The 14,821-nt window shown below is 42.6% G+C and overlaps 1 protein-coding gene across 1 annotated transcript in view; it reads right to left on the bottom strand.

Annotated features, from left to right (window-relative positions):
* Positions 1-4,965: 4,965 nt before the first annotated feature.
* The window catches only part of POLR3GL (polymerase (RNA) III (DNA directed) polypeptide G (32kD)-like), a 24,982-nt gene continuing 15,126 nt past the window's right edge, over positions 4,966-14,821 (bottom strand). The window contains exons 2-8 of the mRNA XM_006861338.1: positions 8,337-8,503; positions 7,945-8,074; positions 6,438-6,506; positions 6,028-6,084; positions 5,598-5,671; positions 5,360-5,473; positions 4,966-5,052 (exon numbers count right to left, since the gene is read on the bottom strand). Of these exons, the coding sequence (XP_006861400.1) occupies positions 4,966-5,052; positions 5,360-5,473; positions 5,598-5,671; positions 6,028-6,084; positions 6,438-6,506; positions 7,945-8,074; positions 8,337-8,462 (657 nt within the window). The 5' untranslated portion in view covers positions 8,463-8,503. The remainder of the gene's footprint in view (positions 5,053-5,359; positions 5,474-5,597; positions 5,672-6,027; positions 6,085-6,437; positions 6,507-7,944; positions 8,075-8,336; positions 8,504-14,821) is intronic.

The following is a 14,821-nucleotide window of genomic DNA, read 5'->3' as shown; positions in this document are numbered from 1 at the left end:
AAATTGCGCCTGACCCAAGCCATGGTATTTTCAATAACCTCATATGCAGTCCGAGAAGAATTGATGCTTTTGAGTTATGGTGTTGGAGGAGAATATTGAAAGTGCCATGGGCTGCCAAAAGAACCAATACATCTGTTTTGGAAGAAGTGCAGCCAGAGTGCTCCTTGGAGGCCAAGATGGCCAAACTTTATAATCATTGTAATGAAACAAGGAGAGACCATGTTTGGTAAGGTGGAGGGTCAGAGAAAAAGAGGAAGACCACCAATAAGATGGATTGGCCAAGTGGCAGCATCGATGGACTCAAGCTTAGCAACAGTAGTGAGGTTGGCCCAGGATAGGGCAGTGTTTCATTCTGCTGTGCATAAAGTCGTTATGAGTTGGTACCGACTCGATGGCACCTAACAACAACAACAAGGCTTCTATCCATGTCTAAATAGGACTTCACATATTCTCTCCAAATAGAACGGACTCCATCCATACCTGTGTCCCCAACTTACTTGGGTTTTCCTTCCCCCATTTTTGTAAGACAAAGACAGATCTAATCACTCTCCTTCCTATTCTAGGACTATCAATGCTGCTTGAGTATACCAGACTATTAGATAGACAAGATTCAGATATTTTTCCTCTTCCTTCATATTGCATTAAGAGAAATGGAATCGCAGGATGGGAAGATTTAGTAAGAGATAGGAGTCCAAGCTTTAGGGAGTCTAGCTGAGGATCCTGGGAGAAGAGGGAGCTTGAGCATAGGAAATAATAGTTCCAGGCTCACTGTTCTTAGGGACGTAGTCCTTCCCCCTACCTGGTGCATTGGTCAGGACTGGGTCAGAGGAACCCCTGGATTATCCCCGTGATAGCACTCTGCAGTTCAATCAGTCTCTTCTAATGACTTCTACTGGAATGGGTTGGGACAACTTCCCTGCCCTCTAGAAGATTAAGAGACAAATTGTGTATTGTTGAGGATAAGGCAAAAGCCTTCCAGGGTGATACTAGGAAACCAGAGTCCCTTATTTACAGTTTTCTGGTACCAGAATAATGTTGAGGGAAAGGTAGGCCTCAGTAGGGGAAATGGCAGTGGAGAAGGGGTCACCACCATTGATTTAGTCAGATTAGCTAACTGTGCTATTCCTGTCTAGTTCATTTCTATTCTCTGTCATCTGTCCAGACACCATGTATGCAAGGAGATGGAAAGGACCTGCCCTACCTGCCCCTTTCTCAGTCAGAAAGCTCTTGGTGACCTGCTTGATCTGAGTCCTGACTTGTGGGTTATGACTTTGAACTTTGCTACAGGGATTCTCTTCTCTATTTGCTAGCTGAAGGAATTGCTGATCCACCTGCTACTTGAGCTTAAGCAGTTTCTTGGAAACGACTGGCTAATGCCCAAGGTATCTTGCCCAGGCTGAAAATAAGGTAGGAAAATCCAGAGGATATAATGACCTCAGCAAAAACTGGACATGTCCTGACCTTTGTTCTCAGAACTATTTGGACTGTTAAGTGAACCTATATTAGCCCCATTGTGTGAGAACTAGAAAGATTTTCAGTGGACATCTCACAAATTCGTGGTACACACATGAGGAAACTGAGGTTTGGGGACTTGACATAAGTTTCACCAGGGCATAAAACTATGGCATAGTGAAACCAGGACCATAAGCACCATAAACAGTACTTTGCCTTCTGCCCTGGGAAGTTATGTTGAGGCAGCAGCCCTTCCCTCAAGCTTAGAACTTAATTAGCCAACGCCTACAATCTACCCTATCTTCCTTCCAAAGTTCAAATGACAATAAAAAATGAATTGAGGTATAAAAATTAGAACTGTTTTTTCTCACTACACCCTTGGTACCCAATCACCCTATCCTCTTGACCTCTGACTCTCCAATTTTCTTGGCTTTCTATTCCTAATCTTTGAAAATGTATGTTGCACACCCCCACTCCCTTCCCTCAAATCACTCTAGTCCCTATACTTAAATTCAGACCATACTCTACCCAGCTTCCTGCCCAAGGTAGGAGGGCATCAGTAAGATAGAGATGAAACATAAGGTAGGAAAGGATAGGGTTCTTGCCAGAAAACCTATTCTGTCTGGGACCAGTGCAGCACAGGCTGGTGGGGGTGTGGGGCAATCTGTTCAATGTAAGCAGGCCCTACCTAAGCAGGCACCAAGTGGGTTCTCTGTAAATGTTTGCAAGCAGGGCCTCGACTCCTAATTTTTCAGGTGGTCATCAAGAGTGAATAGGAACCTGGCCCTCTTTACTAGGCCTTAGGACTCAGTCTGCCCAATAGTACCTATGGAAAGTAGGGGAGAGGTTAATGGAAACAGTGTAGCACATGCCTGGAACTGCTCTGGAATCTGGGGAAGCTGCTGGTCTCATGTCTCTGGTTTTGTTCAACAAGATTATCTGCCAGAGGGGCAGGAAGCCAGACAACACAGAGTCCAAGAATAGTCTAATCTTTTTGACACTTTGTCTTTGAGGTTGGACAACTGATCCCTAGTGGTCATTCCAACCTTTGTCCTCCTTTCTCCAGTTTCACGGGAAATGAATGTGTGTATATAGAGGTCGGGGACAAAGCTGTGGTTCCAACTCCATCTACTGTCTCTTGTCTGGGATCTTCATTGTTCCTCTGAGATTTAGGGGTAGTTGTGACCCCAACATAGGCATGTTGTTGTTGTTAAGTGCCATCGATTCAGTTCCAATTCATAGGGACCCTGCACAGGGTTTCCCAGGAACAGCTGGTGGGTTTGAACTGCCGACCTACGGTTCGCAGTCCAGTGCTGATTCTACAGCATCACACCAGAAGTCCAACATGTTGTTGTTGTTAAGTGCCGTTGAGTGGATTCTGACCCACAGCAACCCTGCAGAGTTTCGATTCTGACTCATACCGACCCTGTATAGGGTTTCGGTGGAGTGACTGGTGAGTTTGAACTACCGACCTTGCAGTTCATAACAACATTGCAGTCTAGCACATTAACATATAGCCCCTCACCAGGACTCCAACATAGGCACAGATATATAGTTGACAGGGTTAGGACTGGTATGTGTGCCTGTGTGTGTATTGGTATGGGTGTAGGAGGAAAGCAAAAGGAGACTTTCCAGTGTCTTTGACTTTTATATTTTGCTGATTTTCCCTGACTACAATTACAGGTTGAAATATGACTATGGGAAACCCCAGTGACCTGTCCCCTGGCCCTTCCCCCTACTCCACTCACACACCACAGAGTCAGAAAAGGAAACACATCAGTCATCACAAATTGCTCAATATCTCTGGAATGTTCTGTTTCTATTCCTGTTTCCTTCTCTGTTCTTTTGGCTGCTTCTGTCCTAACAACTTACTACCACACCCCAACCATGGAGTCAGTATCTCATTCCTTGCAGTGGGGTCAGAAATGGCTAAGTTTAGATTGCCAGTCACTTGATACTGTAGGTAATTCAGTCTGCTATGAAATTTCTTGAAGGTTCTCTCTGCATCCCATCTCAAAACTTTCAAATGCTCAGGAGAATTGCTAAGATAGCACCCCAGATATCTGTGCCGGCTTCCTTATTCTGGACATGCGGATTGCCCGTGACTATTGCATGTCAAGTGGCTGGAGCCAATCAGCTCATCTGGGGCTTCTTTAGAAGCCAATCAAAGGCTAGGGAAGTGACCTCACCCAAGGGAGAACTGTGTGGGCGAGACAGCGTCTCTCAGAGCTGTGAGTGTCCCTAAATCACTCCCCTCCTCCCTACCTTCCTTACTTCCGGTAAGGCAGCTTTGCTGGTTATCCCTTCCCCCACCACCAGAGAAGGGCAAGAAGGGAGTAGAGAAGCCAACGAAATTCCACAAAGGGAAGAACCAAAACAAAAACGGCAACTCAGTCGCATAACCGTTTCTGCAAATGTAAAATGGGGTATTTAGGGGTTTCTTTCTGCTTGACAGACCTTTCAAATGAGGATCTCTGGGGCCTGGAATAGGAGGGAGTGTACTGAAGAGTCAGCACCTCCTCCCTACTCCCGCCAAGCACCTGGCTTTCTTAACTCTCACCACAAAAATAGCTGTAATTATTCCTTGTAAACAAGGACAAGATCAAGGTCAAGTGTGGGAAAGAGAGGACCTGTGTCTCTGTGAACACATGTGAACAGAGACAGCCGGCTGCCCTGAGGACCAGAGGTAGGACAGCTAGTCTGTTCTCCTCTAAGTTTGTGCAGCCCTACAGTGAGTTCCTGCCGTGCCTGGCAGGCCTAGATTGGGAGTGTGGGTCCCACTATGGGGTGGAGGTAAGAGGCAAAGGACAGGAAGGCTGTGACCCTCAGTGTGTCTCACTGGACTCTGACAGGTAACAGAAAATTGGCTCAACTAGGCACCCCCTTCATTTCTTCAGCCCTGTCCCCGCCAGGTTACCATCACGGACAGAAAGGCAAATAAAAACATTTTATTTAAAAATATAAAATTGGCCCTGCTCCTAAATGGTCCCACCCCCAATTAGCTCTACAAAGAGCTGTAAAAATGGGTAGAGGTTTCTACTTTAATAACCTCAAGTATTTCTTTCAATTCTCCTTTCTTCCTTTTATACAATTAGGTCCTTCGCCCTTTCCACAAAATATCAGAGGTGGTATAAAAGTGGTGGTGTTATAAGTACTGGAGTGCTAACCAAAAGGTCAGTAGTTCAAACCCACCAACCACTCTAGGGGAAAAAGAGGAAACTTTCTGATCCCATATAGATTTACAACCTTGGAAACCCTATACGAGGTTGCTATAAGTCAGAATCAATTCAATGGCAGTGGTTACAAGTGTGGAAGGAGGAAAAGGGTTGAAAAGAGAGCTAGCTACCTCTTGTCATCTCCACTCCCACCTTCAGGGATTACCCTGGTTATCTGGATTCTGAGAAGAGTCAGATGAATGACTTGCTTATAGACAAAACCAAATAGGGATGGCTGTTCTCTGCATCTCAAATCCAAAAAGACATGAGAATCTAGGATGTTGATTAAGGGCCTTCTTCAGTATATAGCCTCATCCATGTTGTCATCACTGTCACCCCCAAAGTCTTCTCCATTGTCAAAATACGACATGATGTAATCAGTTTCCTAAAATGAAGTGAAAAGAGATAATAGTCAGGCATATTTTTGATACTCTTTTTTTCCTCTCCAGATATCATCAGGTCCCTCCCCATTACACCATTCCAGCCCTGAGCCTTTCCTTCCTGTCAAAGTTTACTGTTAAGAAGAGATTGGGGAAAGATAGTGTTGAGGAAAACCTCTACTCTTTGGGGGCACAATCTCCTTTGTCCCTTCAAGCTTCTGAAGAAAATATCCCAGATTGAAAGGAGTTGAGATCCCTTGAGATTATTAGGGGGAGAGGGAAGCCAAGGATGGGAGTGGGGGTCTCCTTCACCTCTTCATGTTCTTCTTCATCATACTCCTCTTCTTCTTCCTCTTCCTTCTCTTCTTCCTCTTCTTTCTCCTCATCTTCCTCTGAAGTCACTTCTTCCTCCTTTTTCTCCAGGGTCTTATGTGAATGTGAAAAGGAAGAAACTCCCAGATTTAGCTCTCAGAGGGGAAAACACTGAGATTCACAAAGGAAAGGAAATGGATCTAGGGCCAGGGAGTCTTTATGTACCTTTCCCCCTCACCTCTAGTTTCTGTATTGTTTCCTCCTTATCTTCTGGGGTCTTAGAGGACCTCTTAGGAAGAACGATAGTAGTCCCTTGTGAAGAAATCAAATGTGAACCATCAGAGGTCAGAGGACAAACCTTGTTAGCCTTCCACACTACCCTCCTGCTGAGAGCATGTCGCTCTGCTGCCCCCATGTGGACACCAAGACATCCAGCAACAACATTTAGATGGTTGAATGGTAGCTATGTGCTACCAGCTCCCACAGAGCAGCTGGTAGCTTCGAACTACTGACCTTACAGTTAGCAGCCCAATTTGTAACCCACTGTGCTACCAGAGTTCCTTAGATGGTTGAGTAGGAATTAGGAAAGCAGACAAGACCACCAGAAGCCTGAACTCTCTAGCTGATGAAAGAAACTGGACTTCTCCCATTTTTCCAGATACACTCACGTTCCTTCTGCAGCTTCCGCACCCGGATCTTTAGCTCCCGAGGTAGACGTCGCCAGTCTGGAAACAGAGGAAATGTGAATGTCAATAGGACCCTACCTGGCGTCTCCTATGAATGATGACTGGTTTTAAAGGAAGGAAAGGTGAGGGTAAGAGTGGGAGACAAAGTGATTGATTGGGTCAAAGTTGCTCTAACAAAACTGTAGCTTGGTAGCCTCTAGAGGAGTGGAGGCTATTTAATAGGTTTTTCAGGTAGAGTCTGAGAATGTTTAAGAACATATCTAAGGATTCCAGTTCAGAGACACTGTGGACAGAGTGAGGGAGGGGGTGGTGAAAAGGAGGTGGTGGATTGTGGCTTGAGGCTTATCAAGCATCTGAAAAAAAGAACTGTCAATGAAAGGTCCATCACCTACCAGGGTTCCAATCGATGGCATTGTCAATTGGCCCTGACATCTGATATTTGTCTGAGTAACGCTCCACATCTGAAGAGTCAGAGGTCAAGAGTTAAATTAAAGCTTTATCCCTTCACCGCTCTTCAACCTTCTCAATATTCCAGAACTGTCCAGCCCCTCACCCCAAACGCAGAGTCTAGGGATCAGCTTCAGTATGAATCTTTAATATAGTTGTAACCAGCCCCTATGCCACCCCAAATTACAATAGTTATTTTTCTTTTCTTCCATAGCCCAAGGCAATCTTGAAGTAGCATGTTATAAAGGAAACAATGAAGTTATTGTTATTAAGTACCGATGAGTTGGTTCTGCCCCATAGCGACCTTGTATAGGGTTTCCAAGGACTGGCTGATAGGTTTGAACCACCAACCTTGTGGTTCAACCTGACCTTGAGATCCAGCATATCTGGAGCTGTACCTGCAGTACCACATCAGGAGCTGCCCTCAACTCATACCATTGTGATCCATAGGGTTTCATTGCTGATTTTCTCCATCTCAGCCTGGAACTTCCACTGAAACTTGTTCTGCATGATAGCAACACACAAGTTCTCTCCACTGACAGATGGTGGTAGCTGAGCTTGAGGTGAATTCTCAGGGACTTGAACCTGCATCTCTGGCACGGAGGGCAAGGATTGTACCACTGAACTACCATTGTGCCCACCTAAAAGTACAATCGTTTGGAGTTCCTTTTTTTGACCTTGGCCACCCCAAAGCATGGCTATCTTGAGAGGTGGTATGAGGCAGTGGAAAGTATACTAGAAATAGGAAAGCAGTATTTCACTCTTCCCTTTACTCCTGTTGTTTGTTGCTGTTGTTTAGTGCCATCCAGTTGGTTCTGACTCATAGTAACCCTAGGGTTTCCAAGGAGCAGCTGCTGGGTTTGAACTGCTGATCTTGTGGTTCACAGCCTAGTGCTGATCCTACAGTGCCACATGGGAAGTCCTTGTTAATAGGGTGAATTTAGGCAAGTCTTTCATCTTGCCGAGCCTCATCTTCAGTTGGAAAGCAGAGTTCCAGTGGGAAAGCATGATGGTAAAAATACTGAAATATTGAACTTCTACACCAGTTAGTAAATATTATTGTCCTGAGCCTCCCAAGTGCTCTTCCTTCTCCACCCTCTCCTGACAACCCACTAACTAAAGAGTTAATCCTTTACTTGGCAGAGGTTCTCAAAGACCCAGCCCCTTCTTTCTGATTGGTTGGTGTCCAAGATATACAAGTTATTAAAATGTTTCATTCATCTTCATTTACACATATATACTTATGAAAGCAGCATAATACTTCACACTCTTCCTAGACTAATTTGAGACACAAAGCAAACTATGAATATTGCTTTTCAAATGCAAGGGTTTATAATTATCATGATTTCTCCTGTTAGGCTGTTAGCTTCCTGCGCCTCCTTTGGCTTCTCTGGCTCCATGGAGCACTGGCAATGCAAGGTATCTGAACATGATGTTAACATTTCAACTGACCTCTCTTGGGGACAGCTGGCCGGATGAAGTAGGGGAGCTGCCTCATGGCCCCTCGTAGCTCTTGCTTCAGTGCCAGGACATATTCCCCTTCCTCTCCAGAGGGCAGAGGCACTGGGCGGAATTCTAAGGGCTAAGGAGGCAGAGGCAATGATCAGTTTACCACTGAGCACAGTACCAAAAACAGAATGAGCAGAAGACAGAGTATTTTGAAAACTGGGGTGATAGGAATGTGACAAGTAAAGGAGGATGATTCCTTGCCTGGAAAACATCCCAAATGAGTTAGGAGGATAAAGACAGGGAGGGGCAAGATGAAGGTAATTTAATGGTGGCCCAGGATCATAGTGTGAGCCAGGGGTACATGAAAGTCTTGGGACAGGAAGAAAAACACTCACAGGGAAGAGAGGAGACGGCTGCAGGGTGGGTGGAGGTAAAGCGTCCCCTTTCCCTATGCCCACGGCCTCCATGTTGAAAGTCAACTGGCCCCGACCACGACCCCGGCCCCCACCCCGGCTGGCCATAGTGGAGGGGTCGTGGTATTCGGAGATCCAGCAAGAGAAACCTGATAAAGACAAAAACAAAGAGTGAAACAAGTACAGTGTAGTATGGATACGAAGCCAAGGAAAAATAAGAAACCCACTCCTCTCTCCCAGGGACCTGGAAAACGAATGCCATTCAACAAATTTTGACTGAAGCGTACAGTATTAAGCAGGGCATTTATGGTTGTTAAGTGTCATTGAGTCAGTTCTGACTCATAATGACCCTAATAAGGTTTCTAAGGAATGATTGGTGGGTTTGAACTGCTGACCTTGCAGTTCGCAGTTCAGTGCTTATCCTACAGTGCCACACCAGGAGTTCTTGTTTCTGGCAATAAAAACATGGATGAGACGTTGATACAACAGGATGGATAACAGCAGTAAGTACTGTGTAAATGATGGTACAATGGAGAAAGCGATTAGCTCCTAGGATAAAACTTCTCTTTATACCTAATATAATTTAGTGTTCATCATTATTTGTATTTTCACATACGACCTTTGAATTTTTCATCTGCCTGGGCTTCCAAAACCCAACTAAGCTCCAATTCAATCAGTGTATTGATTTTCAGCAAAACATTTATTAAGCATCTACCACGAGAAACACAGGGTATCAGGCACAGTGGGGGCATAGAGATGACTCACCAGTCTCACTGTCAACAAAGAAGAAAAGAGGGATTTCAAGTAAATTGATCTTTTTAAACACCACTTAGAAGAACAGAATCCTAGAGTTGGAAGGAACATTTAAGGTCATCTAGTTCAAAAGTCCTTTCCAAGCAGGACTCCACTCTATAGGTTGTTAATCATCCAAGTTCTGATGGCATTTTCCTAATGGCAGGGTGCCCATTCTCCCCAAGGATGTCCATTCCATTGTGGTTAACTCTGATGATTGGAGAGTTCCTCCTTCTACTAAATTGAACTCTGTTTCTTGTCATCAAATACGACAGACCAGTAAGAGGCAGCTAGGATGGAGGCTAAAGTCACCAAAGAAAATGAGACTTATGAGAGCCAACTGAAAGAGTTCCCAGTGGACAAAGTTGGAACAATTTGAGTTACAAAATAAATAAAGCACATCCACTCCTCGCTTATCAACTATCGCATTAGCCAACATTTTCCATTTATGACAACAGTAAAAAATTTGGCACATTAACGACTTAAAGTTATGTATCAACTTGGCTAGGTCATGATTCTCAGTGGTTTGGCAGTTATGTAATAATGTAATTTAGCAGTTACACAATGATGTAACCATCCTCCATTTTGTAAGCTGTTATGGTCAACCTCCAATTTCACATAATGATCTGGTCTTTGGAACTTAATCATGACGTAAGTGAGGAGTGGGTGTGGTACTAGATTATAACCTAAAGTACAAATAAATACCCATGAATCCACACTGATATAAATGATTACATTAATAAATGGGGGAGAAGAGAAAAATACCCCACATGGAATTCCAAATAAATTGTGTATATATTTCATCCTAAATGAGGGAAGCACAACTCCCTATATGTAATCCATACTTAAGCATATAGGAATTTCCTTCCAAAGGGTACATTTTGGAAGGGGAGGGTTGAGGAGGGAAGTAGCTTTATAGTGAAGAAACCTGAAAACACTACTTCAACCAAATGATCAAGGTCAATATCACAGTCATAATTCATATTGATAATATGTACCTGTCATAGTTATCTAGTGCTGCTATAATAGAAATATCTTATGTGGATGACTTTAACAAACAGAAACTTTTCTTACAGTTTAGGATGCTAGAAGTCTGAATTCAAAGCACTGGCTCTAGGGGAAGTTTCCTGTCTCCTTTCAACACCTGTGGGCCCAGAGTTCCTTGGAGATCTTCAGGTATCTTGGCATCAATCTTCCCTTGGGTCTAGGAGGTTCTCAGAACAAGGATCCCAACCTAAAGGAAGTACCCCATTCCCAACTCTTCCTTCTTGGTAGTAGTGAGGGTAGTGAGGTCCCTTTCCTCTCTGCTCTGTTTCTCTCTCTTTTTTTTTTCTTTCTCTCGCTTCTCTCTCCCTTACTCTCTTTGACGTTGTCTAAGATTTCATTTTACTTATATCCATAATCAATGCTCATGTAAGCAGCAGTTAAGAAATCAAATAGCATATTGTATTGGACAAATCTGAAGCAAAAGACCTCTCCAACATGCTAAACAGTAAAGATATCACCCCAAAACCCAGGGGCACCCACCCCAAGCTATGGCACTTTTCAGCTGTCTCAAATGCATGTGAAAGCTGGACTGTGAAGAAGGTAGCCAAAAGAAGAACTGAAGCATATGAACCGTGGTGTTAGCAAAGAACACCGAAAGTACCATGGACTGCCAGAAGAACAAACACACATTCCCTGGAAGAAGCACAGCCAGAATGCTCCTCAGAACTGATGATGTCGATGGAAACTTTGTCTCAAATATCTTGGGCATATAATCAGGAGGGACCAGTCCTTGGAGAAGGACAACAAGCTTGGTAAATAGAGGGTCAGCAAAAAAGAGGAAGACCCTCTACAAGATAGACTGACACAGTGGCTACAACAGTGGGCTCAAACGTAACAATTGGGAGGCTGGTACAGGATGCAGCAGTGCCCTGTCCTGTTATACACAGGCTGACAGTGAGTAGGAACCAATTCAATGGCACCCTACAACACTATAAGAATGTATGCAGTATTGATAATAAAAGTCCCATACCCTCAGAACAGGAATCACAAAATGTTCTTTCCTTTTTATTTCTTATAAGATAAAAGGTATAACTCAAGCAAGGGTGTGACTTAGAGAAAGGGTGTGATCCTGCCTCATTAACATATACTCCAAACTAAACACCAAACTTACTGTCATCAGGTGGATTCTGACTCATATCAAACCTATACAGGATTTCCGAGACTGTACATCTTTAAGGGAGCATAGTCTGATCTTTTTCCAACAGGTCAGCTGGTGGATTTGAACCTCCAACCTTGAGGTTAGCAGCCTAACACTTAACACACAGCACCAAGAGATTAAAATTTATAACACATCACAAAATGAGGATAATTACATTAGATTACAAAATGGAGAACAACCACACAATACTGGGAATCATGGTCTAGCCAGGTCAAATATTTTGGGGGAACACAATTCAATTTATGATAATGCTCTTGATATGATGTAATGAAAATGGCACCTTATATCTGTTCTTAAGGTCTCATCCTTTGTGATCCCCTTTCCAAAAATCCATAATGTCAATTAATCATATTTATTCAATCTGTATGCTGAGCAAATAATCCAAGAAACCGAACTATATGAAGAAGATATATAGTGTCAGGATTGGAGATTGGCTCATTAATAACCTGCGATTTTCAGATGATACAACTTTACCTGCTGAAAGTAAAGAGGACTTGAAGCACTTACTGATGAAGATCAAAGAGTACAGCTTTCAGTGTGAATTATATCTCAATGTAAAGAAGACAACATTTCTCACAAGAGGACCAATAAAAATCATGATAAATGAACAATAGACTCAAACATAGCAATGACTGGGAGGATGGTATAGGACCTAACAGTGTTTTGTTAGGGTTGCTGTGAGTTGGAACTGAATAGACAGTACCTCCACCACTCATTTGTCAGTTTGTCATACTGTGGTGACTTGTGTATTGCTGTGATTCTGGAAGATATGTTATGGGTATATTAAATGCCAATAGGGTCACCCCCAGTGAACAGGTTTCAGCTGAGCTTCCAGATGAAGACAGACTAGGAAGTAGGAGAGACAAACTACTTCAGAATATTTACTCACTGAAAATCTTATGAATAGTAGTGGGACACTGTCAGCACCAGATTATTAAATATTGAAATATGATGAAGAGCACCAGAATATTGTCAGATACAGTGCTGGAAGATGAGCCCCTCAGGTTTGAAGGCACTCAAAATGCAACTAGAGAAGAGCAGCCTCCTTAAAGTAGAGTTGACCGTGATGATGCAAATGAAGTGAAGCTCTCAGGATCTTCATTTTTTGATGGGGCACAATTAAAAATGAAGAGAAACAGCTGTAATCATCCATTAATAATCAGATCATGGACTGCATGAAGTATGAATCTAGAAAAATTAGAAATTGTCAAAAATGAAATAGAATGTGTCAAAAATAAATACAACATATAAACATCAATAGCTTAGGCATTAGTGAGCTGAAATGGACTGGTATTGCCATTTTGAAACTGACAATGCTGTGAATGACAAATTGAAAAGGAATGGCATGGCATTAATCATCAAAAAGAACGTATCAAGATCAGTCATGAAGTGCAATGCTGTGATAGGATATTATCCATATGCCTACAAGGAAGACCAGTTAATACCAATATTATTCAAATTTATGCATCAACCACTAAAGCCAGTGATGATGAAACTGAAGAATTCTACCAACTTCTTCAGTCTGAAATTAATCAAACATGCCATCAAGATGTATTGGTAATTACTGGCAATTAGAATGCAAAGGTTGGAAACAAAGAGGAAGAATCAGTAGTTGGAAATATGGCCTAGGTGATAGAAATGATGCTCGAGATTGTATGATAGAATTTTGCAAGACCCATGACTTTTCACTGCAAATACCTTTTTAACATTAAAGTCAACATAAATGATGACTATAAACATGGACCTCACCAGATGAAATACAAAGAAATCAAATTAACTACATCTGTGGAACGAGACAGTGGAAAAGCTCCATATCATTAGTCAAAACAAGGCCAGGGGCAGACTATGGAACAGACCATCAATTGCTCATATGCAAATTCAGGCTGAGCCTGAAGAAAATTAAAACAAGTCCATGAAAGCCAAAATATGACCTTAAATATATCCCACCTGAATATAGAGATCATCTGAAGAACAGATTTGACTAAAGGCCAAAGACCAGAAGTGTTGTGGGATTACATCAAGAACATCATACAGGAAGAAAGCAAAAGGTCATTAACAACAACAACAACAACAAAAAAGGTCATTAACAAGACAAGAAAGAAGGAAAAGACCAAAATGGATGTCAGAAGAGACTCTGAAACTTGCTTTACAGAGTAGAGATGTTAAAAATGGAAAAAGTGAGGAGGTACAAGAGCTGAACAGAAAATTTCAAAGGTCAGCTTGAGAAAACAAAGTCAAATATTATAATGAAATATTCAAAGACCTGGAGTTAGAAAACCAAAAGAGAGAACACACTCAGAATTTCTCAAGCTGAGGGAACTGAAGAAAAAATTCAAGCCTCAACTTTCATTATTGAAGGCTTCTCTGGGCAAATTATTGAATGATGCAGAAAATATCAAAAGAAGATGGAAGGAATACACGGTGTCACTGTACCAAAAGGAAATAGTCGATGTTCAACCATTTCAAGAGACAGCATATGATCAAGAGCCAATGATACTGAAGGAAGAAGTCCAAAGCACATTGAAGGAATTGGCAAAGAACAAGGCACCGGAAACTGATGGAACACAAATTGAAATCTTTCAACAAAGTGAGGCAGCACTGGAGGCACTCACTCATCTATGCCAAGAAATTAGAAAGACAACTATCTGGCCAACTGATAGGAATAGATCTGAAATTGTGCCCTATCCAAAGAGAATTGACCCACTGGAATGGGGAAATCATCGGACTATATCTTTGATATCCCATGCGAGTAAAGTTTTACTAAAAGTAATAAAGAAATGGCTGCAACCATACACTGACAGAGAACTTTCAGAGGTTCAAGCTGGATTCAGAAGAGGCCGTGGAACGAGGGATGTCATTGCTGACATCAGATAGATCTTGGGTAAAAGCAGAGAATACCAGAAAGATGTTTACTTGTGCTGTATTGACTACACAAAGGCTTTCAATTCTGTGGATCATGACAAGCTATGGACAACATCACAAACACTTAATTGTGCTCATGATGAACCTGTACATGGACCAAGAAGACCAAGAAGCAGTTGTTCAAACAGAACAAAGGAAGAACTAATGTTTTAAAATTAGGAAAGGTGTGCACCACAGTTGTATTCTTTCACCATACTTATTCAATCTGTATGCTGAACAAATGATCTAAGAAACTGGATCATACGAAGAAGAACAAGACATCAGAGTTGAAGAAAGAGTCATTAACACACTGTGATATGCAGATGCTACAACATTGCTTGAAAGCAAAGAGGATTTAAAATATTTAGTCGCTGGAGAAGGATATCATGTTTGGTAGGGTGGAGGGTCAGAGAAAAAGAGGAAGACCCCCAGCGAGATGGATTGGCAACATGGCAGCACCAATGGGCTCAAGTGTGGCAACGATAGTGAGGTTGGCCCAGTATCAGGCAGTGTTTCGTTCTGCTGTGCATAAGGTCGCTATGAGTCGGTACCGACTCGATGGCAGCTA

The sequence above is a fragment of the Chrysochloris asiatica genome, unplaced genomic scaffold, assembly GCF_000296735.1.
Source record: "Chrysochloris asiatica unplaced genomic scaffold, ChrAsi1.0 scaffold00042, whole genome shotgun sequence".
Taxonomy (NCBI): Eukaryota; Metazoa; Chordata; class Mammalia; order Afrosoricida; family Chrysochloridae; genus Chrysochloris; species Chrysochloris asiatica.
This window is presented reverse-complemented; position numbering and strand designations above follow the sequence as displayed.